Genomic DNA, 23,249 nt, shown 5'->3' on the forward strand with positions numbered 1-23,249 from the left:
GCTTATCATTAAAAACACTAGATTTTGACCCTTCAATGTGAAACTCTTAATTCACCTAAAAATCGATTTTGACTCCTTTAGTCTCATTTTTTATGAATTAAAAACAACATCTATTTCATTTTCTCTCTATATTCATCCAAAAAAATCCAAGATTTTGATTCTAAAATTTCTAAGGTTCATAGAGCTCATCATTCTTGGTCATAACAAGTGGGTTGCTTTGGTGGTGAGGTTTTGTGTGGTTGGAGAAGCTAAACAAGTTGTCTCACTAGTTGAAGCTATGAAACTAGTTAAAACTATAAAACTTGCATTTCAACTTTAAATATATATATTTTAACTTTCAAAAGTATTAAGTAACTTCAAGAATATCAAGTCACATGGTTTAATGTATCTTTTTAGATCATAAGATATATTTTTTTAATTTTTATGAATTTAAAATTTTAATCTTCACTTAAACTTGAGTTTTCTGCTTAAATTTTAATTTCCCGCTTAAATTTTCCCATCGCCTTTACTCATCGAGAAGGTAACCATCCAGCTGATGAGATTGCACTTACTGTCACACATGATCATCGCTACCATTCGTATATTGCGAGGAGTGGTCTTGTTTGGCTAGCGGCTTTAATTCAAGAGGAAGCTTCCCATGGCCAAAATGATTGACGTCTTCTATCAAGCATACTCTGATCTCAGTAGCTATCTCAGGCCTTCTGTTTACTTGGAATGTGTTTTTTTTTCTATTCTTGCTTTCCTGTGTTATCGTAATTTTGGGGTTAAGGTCATGTTGGTGCCTCTCAACGCCCTGTATTTAAAACTCTTGTTTCCCAGTTTCTGAGTAATGAAGTTTCACACAGTGTTAAAAAAAAACCATGGATCATACAGAAACCAAAACCACCTTCTTCTTTTTGGCAACACAGTTTTTTTTTTCATTTGGTCCAATACATCTCTCGCTTATGTGGATTTGAGCTCCACTAAAATCGTGTAATGGCACTCGCGAAATTTTCAAAGATATCCAACAATAAAGGAAGTTGGACATAACATAGGTTGGAAAAGCAAAAATAATGGATTTTATAAGAATATATTTCCCTCCTCTTGATACCCACTTAATAAATCATCCATTAGTTATATGTTGTAACTTGTAATCTATTTTTGATGAATACAAAAATCTTACATTTCGATTCACTAATATCTTTTGAAATTCTCAAGTAGAATTTTATTCCACTTCATTGTCATTATCCAAAAAGTTATGATCATTTATTTCATATCACCAAACACTCAAGACACTTTCTTACAATATTTACTTATATATATAAATTATATTTGTTTATCTAATTAATATAGTATTTTAGAATAAACAATAACAGAAAGTAAAAGTGATATGAAACAACTAAATGATATTTAACTGCAAGGTTATGAACAAAACCACTATTGAAAATGTTATTCTTAACTATTCTAATCTATAAAATACATAATTATATCGACAAACAATTACAAAATAAAATTGAAACCTTTTACTTTCGTGAGAAGTGATCAAACTCATACGAGAGAAAAATGCTAAACGTACAAATAATTATCAAAGGTAAATAGGTAATCATATGAAAACTTGGTTTACCAAAAACCTACTTTTTTACAGTTTTATATCATGTATAGTTTATTACATTTTTTATATTTAGTAAACTTTGACTAATATTTTCTTGAGATTAATCAAAGCAACTTTAGTTTCATAACATATTTATGTATTAATTGATAATGTTATTTTCCTTTTATTAAAAATATAATATCTAATAAGATTATTCTAATTTTTTATTTGCCACACACAACAACAAAAGCCAGAACTACAAGTTCCCTTTGACTGAATATTTTTGGCTCTACAAAACCCGTCACATTCTGCAGCTCCTGCAGCTCCTTGGTTACAAGGACCATAGCATTTTGTAATTTTTTGTTCTACTCCAAAATCTATTCAAATAATAATAAATAATACAATATTAAAATTAGGTAGAAATAAAGACATTGGAATAACTAAATTAAATGTAAAAGTAATATTCTAGTACCCGGAACATTATTGGTGCCGTGAACATTTGAAGTCACGAAGAAAATAGTGAAAACAAATGAGATTAATATATTTTGGAAGAGACTCATTTTGTAGGATGTTTTCTAAATTGTTTGAGTGTTCTGTTATTTTAGATTGATATTATATATATAAACATAAACTTGCATAAAGGAATTTCTTAGATAAAATCTTTCAATTAATTTTCTTAGATTATAGTCAAAATAATATAAAAGTGATTTCTTACCAAAAGTTTGGACTTCTATTTTCTTTCATATTACCTTGTCCATATATAATTTGTATATTGAAATGTATTTTTCAAACTTAATAAATATAAATTAAAATTTGTTATTATGGACTAAATATTTTTCATTAACGTTAGTATATATAACTCAACAAAATATTTAATTTATTCTATTATTTTCATTCATTTTTAAGGTATATATAACTCAACAAAATATTTAATTTATTCTATTATTTTCATTCAATTTTTATGAATTTTGATTTTATATCATTTTAGATGAAAAGTGATTATGAATTATCATTTTTTAATTCACTTTAAACTTATAAATTTTTATAAATTATTATTTTTGTAAGATTTTGATAAATAATGTGCAATATATTTAGTACAATATATTCATATGGTTATTCCAATCTTTCATAAAAAATATATTATGATTTCTCTTATAATAGCAAAACACATATATGACAAAGTTTTACATATGTAATGTAAATATGTTCACATCAAGTTTTTGAAAGTACAATCATAGATAATTATATAAAATATAAAACAAAATAAGATATCAAATATATAGTATTTGACAAAACTAAAATTTATATAAATAAAAACATCTTGCAACCTTTAATGTAATATTTTAGAGTTGCATGTTTTCAAAATATTTATACTTACTCACAATCATCACCATTTCAAACCATTTATTTTTATCGTAATATGTTAATAATAATCTTCACAATCTTTATCATTTGCAAGCCTAAATGGCCAACATTAATGGTGTTGCAAAAATAAATCCGAGATGAAATCGTCTATATTGTTTTGAAGGATCGCATATTTATGTAGCAAGATCATCGATTTTAGGCTTAAAATAAAGTCTTTACGTGTAATTAAAAGATAAAAAATAACTTTATATAGTTTCAAAAAAGTAACTTTATATCTAATGCGTTATTTTGTTTATCATGTATTAATTGTATATATTAGGGATTAGTCTCCGTAGAAACATGTTTTCGTTTAATTTATTTCCAGAGAAATTATTCTTTTCCCCGGCCTTGTATTATTGATGTTTTGAGTATTTTAAAAATGAAAAAAATTTAACAAACATCACAACTATTCACAAATCGTAAATATTTACTAAAACCATAGCAATACATCTTTTTCTAAAATCATAATATCTCGGAATAAAATCCTAGAAGACTTTCGTCTAAGTTTTCTACCGGAAGACTTACATGGAAGACGTCCGGATAAAATAAAATATTTAATTTTTATTTTCTAATTGCAAAAGTAACTTGAAACGACTTACATGGAACTCATTTAGAAAAAAATAAATATTTAGTTTTTATTTTTCTATTGGACGACTTACATGTAAGTCGTCTAGAAAAAATCAAATTTCTGACACATAAAAGTCAATTGCAAAACTATTCTATGCATTGACCAGAAGACTTCCTTGTAAGTCTTCCGGACGATTTCCGTGGAAGTCGTCAACGTTTAATAAACTTTCGTTTTCTCTAAACTATTAAACTTGTATTTTCAACTATAAATATATATTTTTTAATTTTCAAAAGTGTTAAGTAACTTCAAGAATATCAAGTCACATGGTTTAATTTGTCTTTTTAGATCATAAAATATACTTTTATGAAATTTGAAATTTCAATTTCACTTAAAATTTGAGTTTCCCGCTTAAATTTTTCCCTTATATTTAAATTTCTCGCTAGAAATTTAAGTCTTCCGAGAAGTCTTCTGAGAAGAAGTCTTTGGGAAGACATCCCAAAAGTCTTTCGGAAGACTTCTAGTGAAACTGTTTTATGTTTGAACTAATGTAATGTTTGATCTTTTATGAATTTGACTAAGGTTTTTTTGAGAAGTTTTCTCCATTAGTTGTAGCAAATTTGACTAATGTTTTGTGTTATTTTGTTTTGCTATTAAATTATATCAATAATTTTAATAATTTCAAGTACTTTTGGCAAGATAATATTGTAGACATGAACATATTTACCAAAAAATTTCATTAATATCATTTCAAATTTACAAAAGAATTTGAAACTAAAATAGTACACATACAAATTACAAAACATATCATAAACAAAACTATTATAGATAATTTCTTCACAAAGACAAGTTTGGACTCCACTTGACATGAGAAAAGGCTCTGTCAAAAGACTTTTTGGAAGTCTTCTAGTGCATTAAATGTTAGAAGACTTTCCTCGAAGTCTTCCAAGTGTGTCTCATTAAACTCTGAAACTTAAAGTTTTGCAACTCTGATTTTATCATTTACTTGGAAACTCTTCAAAGTCTCTACTTTTTGAGTCATCCTCTTATCTTCTACTTTCATCTCCTGGTTATAGAACCTTGGACTCTCCCTCCATCCCTTCCCACATATATGATATAACTGAATGTATGTATCTTGTGTACACATCTCTTCTTATTCGCATTTGAATTTGGAATCTCAGGTCGTTCTCGACACCGTTGACTTTCTTGGTCGAGTTGCCATAGGGTGATCCTTTTACTTAGTTACTTAGTCACACATAGGTTCCATTAATCAGGATTGATGATATCAACTGCGGTTTATTAGCAATTAACAAAACCCTTGATATATTTTATGCTTATGTATCTCCCTGACTCCCTCTATTATGATACCTAAGCTAACTGAAATATCTAAATCCATAGGGTGAGGATATTTCATATTTGGACAGGAGCAGTTAGGGAAGTGGAAGAAGAAACTGGTGTATGTACCTGGCTTTAAACCTCAAAATACATTTATAGTTTTGGATTTTTATAATTATTTTGCAATCTAGTATCCATGTTTTGGTCTGCTCTTTGACTGTTCTATGTACCTGTATGATAGATAATAACAGCAAGTTTGCTATGTATGCCAAGACTCTCTTCACAGTCCTGTTTCTTGGGTTAGTGTCTTTGTTCTTAGATAACCAAAATCCGAAATTTAAGATGCGATCAGCCGGGTTTGCAATGTGTTACAATATCCGAACTGAACTCAGAAAACCTGAACCGAATCCGAACCAAACTTCAAAAGACAAAATTTCATACTCCAGTAAAACTGAAATTTGATTGAACTCGAACTAAACCCGATTAGACATCCGAATATACGTAATAATTTTATTAATCCAAATTCACAAAACTCGTTCCTTGCCGTACCAAGGCCCAGTTAAGGCCCAACACACTAATTCAGACAACGTCAGTGTCATAAACAAAATTAGGGTCACTTGTCGACGACTTAACTTGAACAAAGTTCTGAGATTTATTGGTCGCTTCCTTCTCGTCTGCTCCTTCAGATTATCGCATTTCACTTTCATGTTTTCTCTAATAATCCTTGGAAGAAAGCAATTAGCGTTGCAGAAATGGCGTAACTTTAGAGTTTCACTGTATTTTCTTCAAAACCCATCTGCTTTTTCCAGCTCATTCTCCTCTGCTGATGTGAGCCCTCGTAAAGGTCAAAACTTTACCGTCTCTTACCTCGTCGAATCTCTAGGCTTCACCACCAAACTCGCAGAATCAATCTTGAGGAAAGTCACCACAGAGGATTCCAACTGTAATCCAGACTCTGTTCTCACTCTTCTCAGAAGTCATGGTTTCACAGATTCTCATCTCTCCACCATAATCAGAACTTACCCACGACTCCTCTCACTAGATGCTGAGTCATCACTCGCTCCCAAGCTCCGGTTCTTAGCCTCGAGAGGAGCTTCAACCTCCGAGCTCACCGAGATTCTCTCCAAAGTCCCTAAGATCCTGGGAATCAAAAAGGACAAAGCTTTGAGCAGGTACTACGATTTCGTCAGAGAGATTATTACAGCAACCGACAAGAGTTATTATTCTTTGCCGGAGGGGAGTGCGCAGGGGAACAAACTGAGGAATGTATTGGTTTTGAGAGATATGGGCGTGCCTCAGAGGTTGCTTCTCCCCTTGCTCATCTCCAATCACCACGTCTGCTGTGGGAAAGAAAAGTTTGAAGAAACTCTCAAGAAAGTCGTTGAGATGGGATTCGAACCCGCGACCTTTAGGTTTATTGAAGCTCTCCGCATGCTTTACCAGCTGAGCGAGAGGACAGTACAAGAGAAGCTGAGTTTTTATGGAAAGTTAGGCTTTTCTGAGGAAGATGTGTGGGAGATGTTCAAGAAGAATCCGAGCTTTCTACCGCTCTCTGAGAAGAACGTTTTGAACTCCATCGAAGCGTATCTAGGGTTAGGGTTTACTAGAGATGAGTTTGCGGTGTTGGTCAAGTGTCATCCTCAGTGTCTTAACTACTCTGCTGAGCTGGTGAAGAGGAAGACTGAGTTTCTTGTGAAGGATATGAATTGGCCTGTGAAGGCTTTGGTTTCGAACCCTACGGTGTTTGGATACAACTTGGAGAAGAGGACTATCCCGAGGTGTAATGTAATCAAGGCTCTAATGTCGGAAGGTTTGCTAGGAAGTGAGCTTCCTTCGCTCGGCTCTGTTTTGGTGTGTACGGACCGTGCGTTTTTGAAAAGGTATGTGATGAAGCATGGTGATGATAATAAGAAGCTTGTGGCTGAGTTGATGGCTGTTTTCACCGGAGGTCATGTTTCTTAGATTACAATATACTGATTTAATGTTATGTGCCAGTTTGGTTGATATGATAAAAACAAAGAACTTTTGAGAGATTTTTTGGTATAATGGTGAATGAAGCACACTTAACCTCTCAAGTCTCAACTTCTACATAGGAGAAGTCGGTTTTGATAATGCTCGAACACGAGTTAAAATAGTAATTTATTTTAATTATTCATCAGGTTTTGTTGGACATAAGCTAGCAATAGCATGAACTGAAGAGGATGATCCTCAATAGCAAGCCCTATAAATGTTGTTGCTGGATAGAAGAACATCAATTAATATTCTAGATGACATTGAATAATTTCGGTATTAAGGTCGGTTTCATTGTTAACATCAATTAACATTCTAAACAAGCCGTGAAGGTCGGTTTCATTTTTTTTTTCTTAAAATTATAGAAAAACATAAATTAAGGTTGAGAAAAAAAAGATGTCGACAAAAAATATTGAGTTGATTAAGAAAATGGCATGCAGATTAAGAAAATGCAGATCAAACCCAAAATGCAGATCAAGCAGAACAAATGCATATCAAGTAGATCATGCAGAGCAAATGCAGATCAAGCATAACAAATGCATATTAACTAGTTAACATAATTTATCGAATTAGTGTATTTAATCAAATGTTAAAAATAATTTTGTAAATTAAATATCTAAAACAAAAATATAAATTCTTATCGATTATTTTTTATTAATTTAATAAATACAAAAAAGTTTAAATATTATATAAAAGGTAAACACAATTACAACAAAAAAGCTGTAAGCAAAAAAATATTATCATTCTAATAAATATATTGAAACTTAAAAGCTATATAAAATTCATTAAAATGACAAAGAGTATTCCTTTTCCCTTTAATTATTTTTATTGTCTAAATTAAAATCCAATTAAGATCCAAAGACGTTAATTAGGTCTGAACATAAAATCCTTAACCTGAATTTCGACCGAACCCGAACGAATTTAAAAGGATTCAAAAATATTAAAATATAACAATTTATAAACAAATATTGATTATTTAAATTATTACTTATTATCAAGAATTAAATCAAAATGAACTATAGTATATATATTTTTATATTATTTTAAATATGATTTATTACTGAAGTTAAAGAAAATAGATGATACAAAGTACATTTTTTATTAAAATACTTACATGTGTTATAATAAATATGCTGTAAACAAATTAAAAAAATTATTGAATACTATTAGTTATAAACTTTAACTTATGTGTAACATAATTTTTCATAATTTATTAAATTAACTAATGCAATACATATTTTGATTTTTTTTTCATTTAAATGGATGAGTAAGAAAATTCATGCATGTGTTATAATACATTGTATTCAAATATTACAAATATAATTTATATTTAACTATTTTATGAATATTAAATAAAAACAGTAATCGAATAGTAAAAGATAAAAATGCATACATGTGTTATAATATATCTGTCGAGAATTAAGTAACTTTTTACTAAGTATTATTGAATATACATTTTTAACTTATTTTAAGCATATTAAAATTTTAATTATTCATTGAAAAACTAATTAAACGTGTACCTTAGTTTTTTTTGAATTATTTTTAATAAATGTAGATATATGAATCAACTAAAAGTATTTTTAAAAAACTAATTAAGCATAAGATAAAATACTGCTTTTATTAAAATATTAAATTAACTAAATAAAACATGAAAGTGCATGTATATGTCATAATATATTTCAAAAGAATAGATAAATATTCACTAAGTATTAATGAATATAAAATCTAACTTATTTTTAATCAAAAATAATAAAATACTATATCATTTATAGATGATAGATTAAAGAAAAAAAAAACTATTGATCCCATTGGTCACCTGCACATCACGAACTCCCTCCTTCCCCTTCTTATCTGCAGTTCAAAAAATCAACATGATATTAATCTGCATGCAGGATTCTAATAGTTTATTAATTAATTTTTGATCTGCATTTTAATGGTGAATGGAGAGTAAATACAGTTTATCCTGCATTAATATTTCCACTGCATTTCTCCTGCTTCTATCCTGCTTGACATTCATAACCTAAGTCGGGTCTATAATATGTTATTTATTATGAATTTTTTAATTTGCCGGTAAGGAAGTGAGGAGGACAATTATTGCTGCTGTTGCCTGTTCCTATCATCTCACTCTTGACAGAGAGGGTACATGAAAGGAGAAGAGTGCATCTGTCTTTGTTTGTTATCTATTTTTCTTTTAATTGTCGTTTTTTTGAACTTTTTTAATTGTCGTTTTCACCGTTGACAAAAACAAAATTGTCATTTTCACCTCTTATGTTTTCTTGTCAAAAAAAAAAAAACCTCATGTATCTTAAGCTATATTAATAAAATCGAATTTCCTAACTTGTAAGAAGTTTATAATTAACTTTGAAATTTATTTCTCAAGAATATCAAAAACTTGCCGGAGTTAAAAAGATAGGAAATAAAAACAAGATCAAAACTTCCAGAAAAAGTACCTAATGAAAAAAAGATTTCAATGTTTAAATTATAAATTTATTATTTTGAAAGTACTAATAAAGAAATGTCTACTACTAAAAAATATTGTCTGATTTCTGATACTAGTTTTGAGATCTGAATACAATTAATGGTCCAAACTTTCAATCGCAATTCAAAACTAGAAATATATTTGTTTCTAGTTGATCAAATAAATGTATTTTAACATTCATAACAAACGAACTACATTTGGATTTGCGCATTCCGCAAATATTATTTCAATTTATTTCACTTTTATTTTTAAGTTAATATAAAAATAAAAGGTTATGTTATATATAGTATAATTAACATACCATTTTGTATGTTTTTATATTTATATATCCATAATTTTTATATGTACTTTTAATATTTACTGAGATATAGAATAGAAATAATCTTTTTAATAAAATAAAGTTAGTAAGATATTATACTGTTATTAGTTTATATTTAAGTATCAAACCAATGCAATATTTGATAAAAAAAATTGTTTAATTAATTGATGGGCCTTTTTCCATTTACGGGATTTATGAATGGTTTTAAAATGAGAACATGTCATTGGTCTAGAAATATGTGGCAAGTAATTAAAAAATTCAAAAAAATGCAATGCCATTCCTTTGTAAATAATTTAAAAACTAAAAGTAGAATTCTATTAGACATTCTGTTTTTCTGTTTTAATAGTATAGATTCATGAATCTCTTTTTTAGGTCAAAAATGAATATTTTTAAGAGTTTTTGAATGTTAAATTTGTATAAATCTAGGTTTTATACACAAAACTAAAAACATTCCAACCTATGTTTATAAAAACATAAGTGATATTTAACTATGCTTGAATTATTTCATGAAAGTTGTAAGAACATTTCTAATTCATTGTCATTTTACTTTTCTATAGTAGTATTTAAAGGTAAAACTGTTCCAATCCATTTTTTATAATAGAGATTAATATTTTTCTTCTGTTTATAAAAAAATAGCATTTCTTTATTTTTATTCTATATTGAAGATAGTATAAGGAAAATCACAAGGAAAACCTAATCAAGTTAAACCACCTAAGAGTTGATTGGTTGTGGCTGTAGATGCTTTAAATAGTCAAATTTAGTTTAAAGTCATATATGTCAATCAAACAATCTTTTCTCTTTTTTAAAAATCTACAGCAAAAAAAATCTCGAAAAATTAAACATTGCTGTAAAGAACTTTATTTCCAGAACAAAAATTTAGTGATTTAGAAAAATACAACAATGAAAACTATCTACGGATTAAATTATATAATAAAAAATATAAAGCTACAACTTTTACCAATCATCCCTTAAACCTCAATATGTGTTAACTAATTAATTAATTTTTGAGATAAATAATGCTCATAGGTTTTATTTTATCTTCTAAATGAAACAAAGTTGTGGAACCCACGTTTAAAAAAAAAGCACAAACAATAATAAAAGTTCGAGATCATGCGTTCTGCGTTCATCTCATAAAGTTTTGTAGTTGCATCTGGGAAATTTAATAATCCAGTTCCATAATTCTATAGGTATCATCGAGTGTTATTCCTTTGTGAAAAATTAATCGAGTGTTATATGCAATTTTTCATAGACAATAAAAGAATGTTTCACAGACGATGGAAAAATAGTTTACGTTTAATTGGGAAAACTTAAAACTGTGAAGGGGACAATGTTAATTCCTAGAATCATTAATATGATATATCGACATTAATACAATAAATAGTACAATATCAAACTGAATGAATTTATTATTTTAATGGAAATCCTAGGCATAAATATAAATTTATGATATATTATGATTTATTAAGTTACTAATGAATTGGTCAATAACTAACCTTTATATAGTAGATTATTCATAATGAGTTTATTTTAAAAGAGTATATTTCATTACCAACTTTAGGTCCGAATGGTGACGGTGGAATTATTAAAATAAGCGGTACGGAATTTAAGTACGGTACGGTGCAACAGCGGTTTATGCGTTATGCGGGACAAGTGCGGTACGGTACAACAGCGGTTCGTATGTTATGCGGAATAAGTGCGGTTTTGATAGAAAAATAGTGCGGTTTTCATAGAAAAGTAATGCAGTTTTGATATAAAAAACATAAAACAAATATATTTAAGACAATAACAATTAAATGTATTTGCTTAGTAATAAATACAAAATTCTAAATATAATTTTAGTAAAAATATCTGATTGTAATTTATGTATTTTATATAAATTATTTATCAAAATAGTCCTGTTAATAAATTATTTTTACTAATTATAAATAAACAAAAATTAATTTATTTTATATGATGCATAGTTGTACTAAACAATAAGAAATAAAATTCAATTTTATTAAAAATTTAATACCATTTTCAAATTTAATTTTTAAAAATAACTATCTTCATAAATATGTTAGTTCTGCAAGAAGAAAAAAAATTAAACTAACATTCCTAAATCATTTATAAAATATTTATAACATTTTATTAACCTAACTCCACCGTTAAGTGCTAACTCTTAAACAATATTCTCTCGTTTCAGTTTAATTATCGTTGTCAATTATAATATTGTGAATGATTTTTTATATTTACTTATTAATTAATAAAATACAAGTTCAAAATATTTTGACAACTATTGTTTGTATTAAAATCAAATGACATACCAATAGTTACGTGACTGTTTTCAAATTCTCGTTATATCATTAGTTATTTGTTAAACATCTATTGGTAGTAGGAATTCTTTTTAATCCATTTAAAAGGAAATACAAATGAAAACTGACTTTAGCAAAATAAATAAATAACAAATGAAAATAGAAATAGAAACTAAATAAAATATACAGAAAACACAGTATTTACTGTGTAAAAGGCGGAATTCTATAAATCCGCTGGGTAATTGGTGAGGGACTACGAAAAAGCGGTCCAAGAGGTAATAAGACCATCATTATCCTTGAGTGGGGTTTTTAAAAAAATCAATGATTTAATTAAATCAAAAATAATTAAAATGGGAGTAATCGATCCTTAATAGAAGACTTTGGGAACCGATTTAGAGTGAGGTTTTTAGAACAAGTGTCAGATAACCTGAAGTTTCAATTTTTTTCTTCTGTTTCTCTCTCCGTCTTCTGTCGTCGTCTCTGTCTCCTCTCTTCTCAGCTGGAACAAAAGCACTCTCCTTTCGTTTCTTCAGCTACCAAATCTCTATCTCTCTCTCTCCAGGTTTGTTATCTGATTCATCTCTAATCTCTCTTTCGTTTCTTCTGATTCTCGATTCCACTTTTTTTATTTTATTTTTCCCGATTATGACTGGTCTTTGCTTTGATTCATTGGGTTCTGGTTTAGACCATATATACTGTTAGAAAGATTAGTACTTTCTTCTATTTGAATGATATATACAATGCTTGAGATCGTGTGTGTATTAGCCTAATAGAATAGCATCATCTTGAAGCTTTATGCTTGTTCTGTTTCGCTTGTCTGATTTAAAGTCTGTAATTTTTCACTTATAAGATCTAATAGAATTTGTCTCTTATAGAATTTGTCGATTGCTATTTTAGTTTAAGAGTTGTGTTCATCTATTCATTCTGTTCATTAATTCCTTTTAATGATCAGCTTTGTGGTGAGTCAGAAGAAGAATCCGAGTCTCCAGGTGCAGTTGCTGGAGTACGATATGAGGTTTGAGAGATATGGAAGTGAGTTCACGTTTTATGATTACAACGAACCTGAAGATTTACCGTTGGAGCTTAAACATTGCTTCAACATAATCGTTGCAGATCCTCCCTACTTGGTAAAAGTCTCTTCAAAGTTGTTAAGCTGAGAGATATTGTTATTACCTCTTTGCAGGAGATATTGTTATTACCTCTTTGCAGGAGATGCGCAGAGAGATAGGGGGCTGAGCTATTGGGTGTGCCTTGGGTGTTTAAGCCTAAGAAGACTGCTAGCTGTGAGTTGTCCATCTTTTCATCTACCATCAGCGTTGACTTGCTTGTAAGTTGCTTTCTCTAGAGTCTTCAAAACTGTTATTAAGTAAACAATGAGAGTTTCTTGTATCCTTCTGATCACCACTTAACCTTGTTGGAAACAGCTGATTAGTCAGTCTCAATAGTTTTGGTAAAAGCTTTTTTTGTCGAGATATCAACTTTCTTCGGGTTATTGATGTTTATTGTATTGTAACAAGGTGAAGTTAATCACAAATAGATCGATATAATCAAATAGTATAACCGGTTGACCAAAACACTTCTCTTCATTCTTGAATTTTTCCTCCTATGTGTTTCTTCTTTCTCCAATCTTATCTTTAAATTTTTTTTTTTAAGAAACTTCTTATTAAGAAACTCCCATTGGAGCAAGAAAATTAGGTGACTCTTAACTAAATTCCTTAACCAAAATTTAATAATTAAATAGTCATTAAGAAACCTAATGGGTTTCTAGGGATAATCATGCTCTTAGTTCTCCAAAAAAAAATGCACACAACTACTTTTTTTTTTAAAAGAAAAACGCAAATTACATAAAAAGGTTGATTGGTAAACGAAAGTGATTTTCGAAAAACGCGAATTAGAGATAAGAGCATGATTATCCCTAGAAACCCATTAGGTTTCTTAATGACTATTTAATTATTAAATTTTAGTTAAGGAATTTAGTTAAGAGTCACCTAATTTTCTTGCTCCAATGGGAGTTTCTTAATAAGAAGTTTCTTAAAAAAAAAAAATTTAAAGATAAGATTGGAGAAAGAAGAAACACATAGGAGGAAAGATTCAAGAACGAAGAGAAGTGTTTTGGTCAACCGGTTATACTATTTGATTATATCGATCTATTTGTGATTAACTTCACCTTGTTACAATACAATAAACATCAATAACCCGAAGAAAGTTGATATCTCGACAAAAAAAGCTTTTACCAAAACTATTGAGACTGACTAATCAGCTGTTTCCAACAAGGTTAAGTGGTGATCAGAAGGATACAAGAAACTCTCATTGTTTACTTAATAACAGTCTTGAAGACTCTAGAGAAAGCAACTTACAAGCAAGTCAACGCTGATGGTAGATGAAAAGATGGACAACTCACAGCTAGCAGTCTTCTTAGGCTTAAACACCCAAGGCACACCCAATAGCTCAGCCCCCTATCTCTCTGCGCATCTCCTGCAAAGAGGTAATAACAATATCTCCTGCAAAGAGGTAATAACAATATCTCTCAGCTTAACAACTTGAAGAGACTTTTACCAAGTAGGGAGGATCTGCAACGATTATGTTGAAGCAATGTTTAAGCTCCAACGGTAAATCTTCAGGTTCGTTGTAATCATAAAACGTGAACTCACTTCCATATCTCTCAAACCTCATATCGTACTCCAGCAACTGCACCTGGAGACTCGGATTCTTCTTCTGACTCACCACAAAGCTGATCATTAAAAGGAATTAATGAACAGAATGAATAGATGAACACAACTCTTAAACTAAAATAGCAATCGACAAATTCTATAAGAGACAAATTCTATTAGATCTTATAAGTGAAAAATTACAGACTTTAAATCAGACAAGCGAAACAGAACAAGCATAAAGCTTCAAGATGATGCTATTCTATTAGGCTAATACACACACGATCTCAAGCATCGTATATATCATTCAAATTGAAGAAAGTACTAATCTTTCTAACAGTATATATGGTCTAAACCAGAACCCAATGAATCAAAGCAAAGACCAGTCATAATCGGGAAAAATAAAATAAAAAAGTGGAATCGAGAATCAGAAGAAACGAAAGAGAGATTAGAGATGAATCAGATAACAAACCTGGAGAGAGAGAGATAGAGATTTGGTAGCTGAAGAAACGAAAGGAGAGTGCTTTTGTTCCAGCTGAGAAGAGAGGAGACAGAGACGACGACAGAAGACGGAGAGAGAAACAGAAGAAAAAAATTGAAACTTCAGGTTATTTGACACTTGTTCTAAAAACCTCACTCTAAATCGGTTTCCAAAGTCTTCTACTAAGGATCGATTACTCCCATTTTAATTATTTTTGATTTAATTAAATCATTGATTTTTTAAAAAACTCCACTCAAGGATCTGGGATAATGATGGTCTAAAATGTTGATTGGTAAACAAAAGTGGTTTTCGAAAAACGTCTTTCAATTACGCACTTACCAATGTTCCCATTCATAACCTTTGTTAAGATTTGGTAGGTGTCTAGAGTCCAGACCCCCGAAGAGCCAATCAAGAATTGCCATCTGGAAATATTTTGTTCAAAATGTGGTCATAAATCTGACATAGTTAAAGTAATATATACTTGCCGACAAAAAATGGAAATATATAGTTGAAAATATCTAAGAGAATACAATTCTCTTCTTTCTTTTCAAATGAATATAATCTTCCCAATAATTCAAATTATTATTATTGCCATAAAGAATCAATTTGTCTATTGGAAAAAGTAAATCTTATCTTCGCCACGCCACCACTACCTAATTGGACAAAATAATTCACGGATTTATTAACCATTGAGGCTATAAATAGAGACCCTTTAGATCCTATAGTTTATCATCAAAACAATAACAACCATAAAGAGAGATTTAATTTAATAGAAAAGAAAGAGATCAAAGATGGCAGGAATCATCAACAAGATCGGTGATGCTCTCCATATCGGAGGAGGCCACAAGGAAGACGAGCACAAGAAGGAGGAACACAAGAAACACGCCGACGAGCACAAGAGTGGTGAGCACAAAGAGGGTATCGTTGATAAGATCAAAGACAAGATCCACGGCGGAGAAGGCCACAGCAGCGGAGACCACAAACATGACGGTGAGAAGAAAAAGAAGAAGGACAAGAAGGAGAAGAAACACCATGATGATGGTCACCACAGCAGCAGCAGTGACAGCGACAGCGATTAAGGTCTGTATCTTTTTGTTCTCATTTCTATACTTTTTATCTAGAAACTAGAGATCTGATCACTGAAACGTGTATTGTCTGAAGGATTTGAGTTCTCGTGTCCCAACCTACTATAGATCTATTATTTCTCAACAACCTCTGGTTACAAATCGTAGGTTATCAAATTGTATTTTTCTCGCTCTAGAAATTATAGGAATCATAAGTACTTTTTCAAAACGACCGATTTAATTATTTTCTTTAAAAAATAAAAACATCAATTTATATTGCGATTATAATTGTGTTGATTTACTTGAGTACTTTTAAATTTGTAGGTAAGAAAGTGAGGAAGACTATCAATGCTGCTGTTGTCTGTTCCTGTCCTTTTACTCTTGATAGAGAGGGAGGGGTAGATGAAAAGAGAAGAGTGCATCTGTCTTCCTTTGTTATCTAATTTTCTTTTAATTGTCGTTTTCACCTCTTATGTTTAATGTTTTCTTGTCAGAAAAATAAACCTCATGTATCGTAATGTCTACTAATAAAAGGGAACTTTCGAGGCTCCATAGGGCGTCCACATCAGCGGAAAAATTTTCTCCCGAAAGATGACACGTGGCATAAAATATAGTTTTACATTTTAATATTACTTATTTTCGAAAATTGTAAAAAATATGTAAACATACATCATAAAAAATGGAAAAACTACATAAAACATATGTAAGATTACTATTTTTCACTTAAAAAAAAAGACGGCTTATCTCCAAAATGTAACATTACCGTTTTATAAAAAAAACAAAAACATTATATATAATTTCGAAAATAATAAATATATGTAAAACATACAACATAAAAATGGAAATACAACATTAAACATATGTAAGATTACTATTTTACATTTAAAAATAACAATAATATGTAAACATACAACATAAAAAAATGGAAAATTTACATTAAACATATGTAAGATTACCATTGTTCACTAAAAAACGGTTTATCTTCATAATGTAACATTACCACTTTATAAAAAAAAAAGAAAAAAAAAACATAAATATAACTATTTGACTATTTGTGCTGTATATGTAAACATACAACATAAAAAATGGAAATACTACATTAAACATATGTAAGATTACTATTTTACATTTTTAAAAATAATATGTAAACATACAACATAAAAAATGGAAAAACAACATTAAACATATGTAAGATTACCATTTTTCACAAAAAAAAAACGGTTTATCTCCATAATGTAACATTACCATTTTATAAAAAAAGAAAAAAACATAAATATAACTATTTGACAATTTGTCCAGTTCTTCTATTACATTGCCGTTTTACATTAAAAATGGAAAAATACATTAAAATTTAAACATATATCTTAAAATATAAAATATAGATATTAACAAAATATAAAATATAAGAAAGAGAAATATAAAATATATAGAAAAATAAATAATAAGTAAATATTATAAATATATAAATATATGAATTATATATACAATAATAAGTAAATGCACAGTTTTCAAAAAAAATAGAAAGAGTACATTAAATAAAATGGACATCTATCTTAAAATGGTATTAAATTATGTAAAAATGAAAATACCACATTAAACAAAAAAAATATAGTTTTACATCAAGAAAGTCTCTATAAAACTCATTATTCTATCAACATCAACCTCACACTATAAAAAAAACTTCATAGCACTCGAGCAAAAAAATGGTCCCACCATCAAATCTTGCCGTCCCAAAAACCTTTAATGACCTTGAAGGAGATTTTTTATAACAACAAACTTTTTGTTAGGTGGATTCATTGTTGGAAAACCCGCAACTTCCAAAAGCCAAACTTATTCATGAGAATTGAATTGCTTTTTTTAGACTCAAAGATATTCTTACAAATTTAAATTAATCTAATCCATTATTTTATTGTTAATATTCATACTAACTCTTTCATGATCAAACCATTACAGTTAATAACCATTCAAGCGTTTATCCCGAAACACTTCATTCCTCGCCGAATCAGGTATTGGTTCATGTTGGTTTAATATTGTTTTTGGTTTATTAACCGGTTTAGGATGGTCCTATTGTAAATATAATTTAAGATGGTTTAGCATATATTATGCTTAAAATAACTTAAATTAAATAATAGTAATATTATGCTTAAAATATAATTTTAGAGAGTTTTTAAATATAGTTTACAGCACATTATAGGGGATGAATTTAATTTATTAAATTTATTTATTACTTAAAACTAAGTTTTTTAAAAAACATACTGAGTTATAAATATCAATTATGGATTGGTGAGTATAACATGAAGACAAAACTATAAATATTTGATTTTCAAGATAAGAAATTCAGCTTTTATTCAGTTACTCAATATATAATATCTTAAATTTTTTTTTTTAAACTATACATAAATTTATATATATAGATTAATCTTCCAAACTTAAACTATTATATTATATATGAATGATGTTTTTAAATAAAAAATAATTTCTGATTAAAAACAAAAATAAAAACAACAAATGGTTATTTTCAAATAATGGAAGTAATTTACATTATACTATCATTTAACAAGTATTAGATATGTTTTGATATATCATTATTTTCTATATCCAGAAAACAATAACTTGTTAAACATCAATATCATCTAGGTTAAGTATACGAACAACACAAATTCAAACATCAAAAAATATTTACATAAACATTATAATACAATAATTTAATCAAAAAATACAATTCAAAAAAACAATATTCAAAAGAATAGTTATATACTTAATATTTGAAAATCAAAGATATTTTTGCTAAAATTGTACTTACCTCGCCAAGGAGATCGACCATCTTTTTACGGATGGATCGATTGTTGAGCATGTGGTCGATCCGAAAATACTCTACAGTTTAATTAAATATCTAAAACATTTATTTCAACACTAAACGGATAGTTTTGCTAAATATGATAACTAGATAGCCAACAAAATTACAAAAAAGATATTTAAATAGTAAAAAATATGTTAATTTAACGTGTTAAAATTTAAAAATAAATTTTAATTATGACATGCATCTTAACATTTATATAAATATATATCATACCTTAAATATAAATAATTTAACAACTTAAATTAGAAAAATAATAAAAATCCCGGGCGTAGCCCGGGTTAATCCCTAGTCTACATTAATAAAATCGAGTTTCCTAACTTTTAAGAAGTTTATATTTAACTTTGAAATTTGTTTCTCAAGAAGATCAAAACCCTGCCAAAGTTAAAAAGATAGAAAATAAAAACAAGATCAAAACTTCTAGAAAAGTACCTAAGGAAAATGGATTTCATTTAAATAATAAATTCAAGTTTTTCGAAAGTACTAAAAAAGAAATGTCTAATTAGTTTCTAGATCTGAATAAAATGGCCCAATGTTTTTAAAATATCTTCTTGGTTCATATATTGATTTTTTTGTGTGTTTCTGATGTTTACAGGGGCCTTGTCAAAATTTTAAGTGGGCTTGATAAAGAAACCCTTAACCAAATGAAATCAGAAGAAATACCTAACTTAATGGTCCGGGTAAGCCGACAAACCCGGAACAAACAGGGTACCGAAAACCATAGCTAAACCAACGCATTGAAGAACAATCAGAACGTAGCTGCTAAATCTTTGTTCTTGAGATAATGCTTACATATACAACATCTTGATTGAATGAGAACGGCAATGATTAGCTCCCACTAGGCTAGTCTAGGAGTTCATCAATGGCTAGCATTAGGGGGAATAACTCATGTGATTGGAATTGGGATGAGAGAAAATTAAAGAGTGAAATGGAAAATGGGCACATGGAGTGACAAAAGGCTTGGGAAGTAAAAAATGAATGAGAAAGCTCCAAGTAAAATTGAAAAGCATTGGCATGAAAGAAAAATAATATAAACATGAAAGAGACGACAAAAAGAGCTGATCGCTAAAAAGAAAAAGAAACTTCCAGATAACCCAAGTTGTATTGAAGAGTTCAAATTTGTAGACCACAATGGTTTTGAGTAGAGTATGGTTTGAAAAATGATCAAAAGATGTTGTCGAAGGAAGTTGGTTGATATAGGATTCAATCATGATAACCGGAGGGATCTGATTGAATTGAACCAAGCTTGAGGACCCGGTTAAGAAGTCCGGTTTAGAGCTTAATGAGATTTGTGTAATTAACAAAGTCAAAGCAGACTCAAAGGGAAGCCGTTAGAGTTTGTTACAAGGAGGTTAGCGCAGAGTGACATGTCACGTCGAGTCGATGAGTGTGTATACTCGAGTGGGGAGAGTGAGTCATTTTGTACGAGAGCTAAGAGAGATCAATTGTGGTTTCGGGTGAGAGATTACATTGTATTAAAGAGAGAAAAAAGAGAGAGTACAGTGGTGAGAGTCTCGGCGGTTTTCCGTTGATAGAGAGAGACGACGTCCTTTTATCTCATACCTCTTAGTGGATTCCGAGGAGAAACTTCGGCCAGACGTAGGATCGCGGTTTGTGTCCGAACTGCTGGATAATAAATCACTTGTGTTCTTTACGCTTTCTGCTTTACATTTCATCGCATCTAATTATCGAATCATTCACACAAGACCGAACATAATATGACTTTAAACGGATGTATGTCAAGCTAGATCTCTCAAGAGATGTGTGCGTTGAATTGAGTTGATTTAAGAGTATAATGCAATCTAGTACTGGTAAGACAATGAAAAATGTAATTATATACATAAATTGCTCTGTCTTACAAAAATTATGCATACTATTTTTAGCATTCTATTTTTGAGATTTAAACCGCCTCAAAGGCTCAAGCAACCACTTCAAACCTTTTCTTACCAAGTCAATTGATTGGGATCAACTTCTAATTTATGAGACTACACTTTGAGATATGATAATTGAATGTGAGAGTTGGTTGATGGTTAAGTGTGTTGATTCTTGGTATTGTGTGTACAGGAAAGATCTGAAGTAGAGATAAGCCTTGAAAAATTCGAATGGAATAAAGAGTTTGTTCTTGCTATTTTTATGATTTTCTAAAGACATCATGTTGAACGCTTTGTTGGATTTCTTTTATAATTTACTCAAAGTCTGATTGACACAATAAAATCAAGCGAATAATTACATACATCCACTAGGAGTTCATGTTTATTTCCTTCAATCACCCGGAAATTCGAACTTCAGCTAAGTAAAAAATACCAATCATTAATAACCATTAGTCCCCAAATTTAAAGAAATTTAATGAAAATGTAATTTTCCAAACAAAAACTCTCAAGTTTTTTTGATAAAATTAGAGATAAATGGAAAATAACCGAGTCGTGTGTTTAAGGAAGACGAAGTAAATTTCGATAAACCTTTTTTTTGGATTTTTTTCCGATATAAGGCATTTAGAGCTTATTTTGTTGTTGTTTATGGTTGTTAACAAAATAATGATAATGACAACTTCATAAATAAATGAAGGTGGTAAAGTTGTTTGATATATTTCTTGAATTTCAAAATAAATATATAATGGTATTTTTGAAAACAACTTGCTATGTTAGGGATGAAATGATGAAAATAAAAATATACAGTAAATTGAAAAATTGGTTAGTTTTGTTTGTATTAAGAGTTTTGGGTTGGTTTTGCAATGAATCCTAATAAATTTAGGTAATAAACTGTATTTTAGAAATTCGGTATCCATTAAGTTTTCGATTGGGTTTCTGTTCGATTTTATTTTATTTTTCGTATAAAAAATCGTTTAGATATTTGTTAACTTCAATTCGGTTTCAAATTTTTTGTTCGGTTTTGGTTCTCGGTTTCATTGTCCAAGGCTAGGAAAGATAGTATTTGCTTTTTATTTTATAACTCTAACTCTAAGTAGGTAATATTGGCTTTTATTTTATATCTCAAGTCAATGGTCTTTTAGTTTTGGCGTTTTTAGTGACCATTTTAAAACAAAACAAAAGAGGTATCCCATGGCCCATAGGAAGAAAATTGAAAGACTTAAGAATTTACTTCGAAGGTGATAAGTTGACTTGACTTTACAATATATAGAACCTTCCAACTCACAAATCACAATTCACGAATAGTATATTGTTTGCACTCAGGACTGATTCAAATCATACAAAAAATTAAATTTTTTGATATAAAATGTTTATTTATAGATAAATTTATTATTTTGTCGTGTGCATAATATGCATCTCTAAGCCTCTAACGCTCTAAAAAATCTTTAACAAACAAAACAAAAAGGAACAGGTCGATTGCACATATTTATTAGAAAAAAAATATTTTCTAAATTTTAACAATAATTATAACTGCAAAAAATAAACTATTTAATATTTGGGAATAACTATTTAAGGGCCAAAATTTAGAAAAAATAAACGAATCTAAGAAAATTATGCAAATTGATTTGTTTTTTTTTGTGCACATCAAATTGGTTTGTTAAAAATGAAATATATTATGTAAGCAGTTCTTTTCAGTTGATCATATTTAACTGGAAGAAATTTGTCTTTTTAAATATTTTCCTAAATATTATGTTGATTAAGTAAATTAAATTGCACATCTAGAAACTATATAATGCTATACGACTATTTCAAAAAATAATTGAGGGAAGATTATAATAGGGGGAATATGCAAAATTATATGAGAAATTATATGAGATGGTACATCATTGGAATGTTTTATTTATATATACTTCAACATTACGTATTATTTTTTTTTGTAAACTTACATTATGTATTATTAAAAAACAAATCTTCGGAAACAACCAAAGATGAGGACATGTAGCTTGAGCTTGTTTTATAATTATCGACATCTCCATCACAGAAGTTCAAATCCGACATAACCAATGTTACTGAAAAAATTATCATCACAAAAAATTGTTGTTTTCTTAATAAAAAAAACATAAACTAAGTAAAAATTAACGTATGAATAAATCCGAAATAATCAAACCCAAAAGAAAAACAAGACGCGTTGCGTTTGAATGCTTCAAAAGAGAAGATAAATTGTTTTAGCCAAAAAAATAAAATAAATAACGAAGTCAAGCGCAACCCATCCACTCATCTATAAAAGGAGAAATAGATTCCCAAACTTGTTTCTCATTCACCATTCTTCACTCAGTTCAAAGAGGAGATAAAGAGAAA

General features: G+C 29.1%; 2 protein-coding genes across 3 annotated transcripts; both read left to right on the forward strand.

Annotated features, from left to right (window-relative positions):
- Positions 1-5,500: 5,500 nt before the first annotated feature.
- Positions 5,501-6,949, forward strand: LOC106361823 (transcription termination factor MTERF2, chloroplastic-like). The gene has a single exon (XM_013801630.3). The coding sequence runs from the start codon at positions 5,580-5,582 to the stop codon at positions 6,834-6,836; it is 1,257 nt and encodes a 418-aa protein (XP_013657084.2). The 5' UTR covers positions 5,501-5,579; the 3' UTR covers positions 6,837-6,949.
- An 8,817-nt stretch (positions 6,950-15,766) lies between these two features.
- LOC106361824 (dehydrin HIRD11) lies at positions 15,767-16,716 on the forward strand. 2 transcript variants are annotated; one of them, XM_013801631.3, is made up of 2 exons: positions 15,767-16,182; positions 16,491-16,716. In XM_013801631.3, the coding sequence occupies exon 1, from the start codon at positions 15,894-15,896 to the stop codon at positions 16,179-16,181; it is 288 nt and encodes a 95-aa protein (XP_013657085.1). In that variant the 5' UTR covers positions 15,767-15,893; the 3' UTR covers position 16,182; positions 16,491-16,716. The 2 variants fall into 2 exon arrangements, with proteins under 2 accessions (XP_013657085.1, XP_048632569.1); XM_048776612.1 differs by having other exon boundaries at positions 16,661-16,716.
- Positions 16,717-23,249: the final 6,533 nt, after the last annotated feature.

Source organism: Brassica napus, chromosome A3 (genome assembly GCF_020379485.1).
Source record: "Brassica napus cultivar Da-Ae chromosome A3, Da-Ae, whole genome shotgun sequence".
Lineage (NCBI taxonomy): Eukaryota > Viridiplantae > Streptophyta > Magnoliopsida > Brassicales > Brassicaceae > Brassica > Brassica napus.

What these genes read in the sequence shown, in the direction of transcription:
- LOC106361824 (XM_013801631.3), top strand. Translation starts at nt 15,894, where the DNA reads ATGGCAGGAATCATCAACAAGATCGGTGATGCTCTCCATATCGGAGGA.
- LOC106361823 (XM_013801630.3), top strand. Translation starts at nt 5,580, where the DNA reads ATGTTTTCTCTAATAATCCTTGGAAGAAAGCAATTAGCGTTGCAGAAA.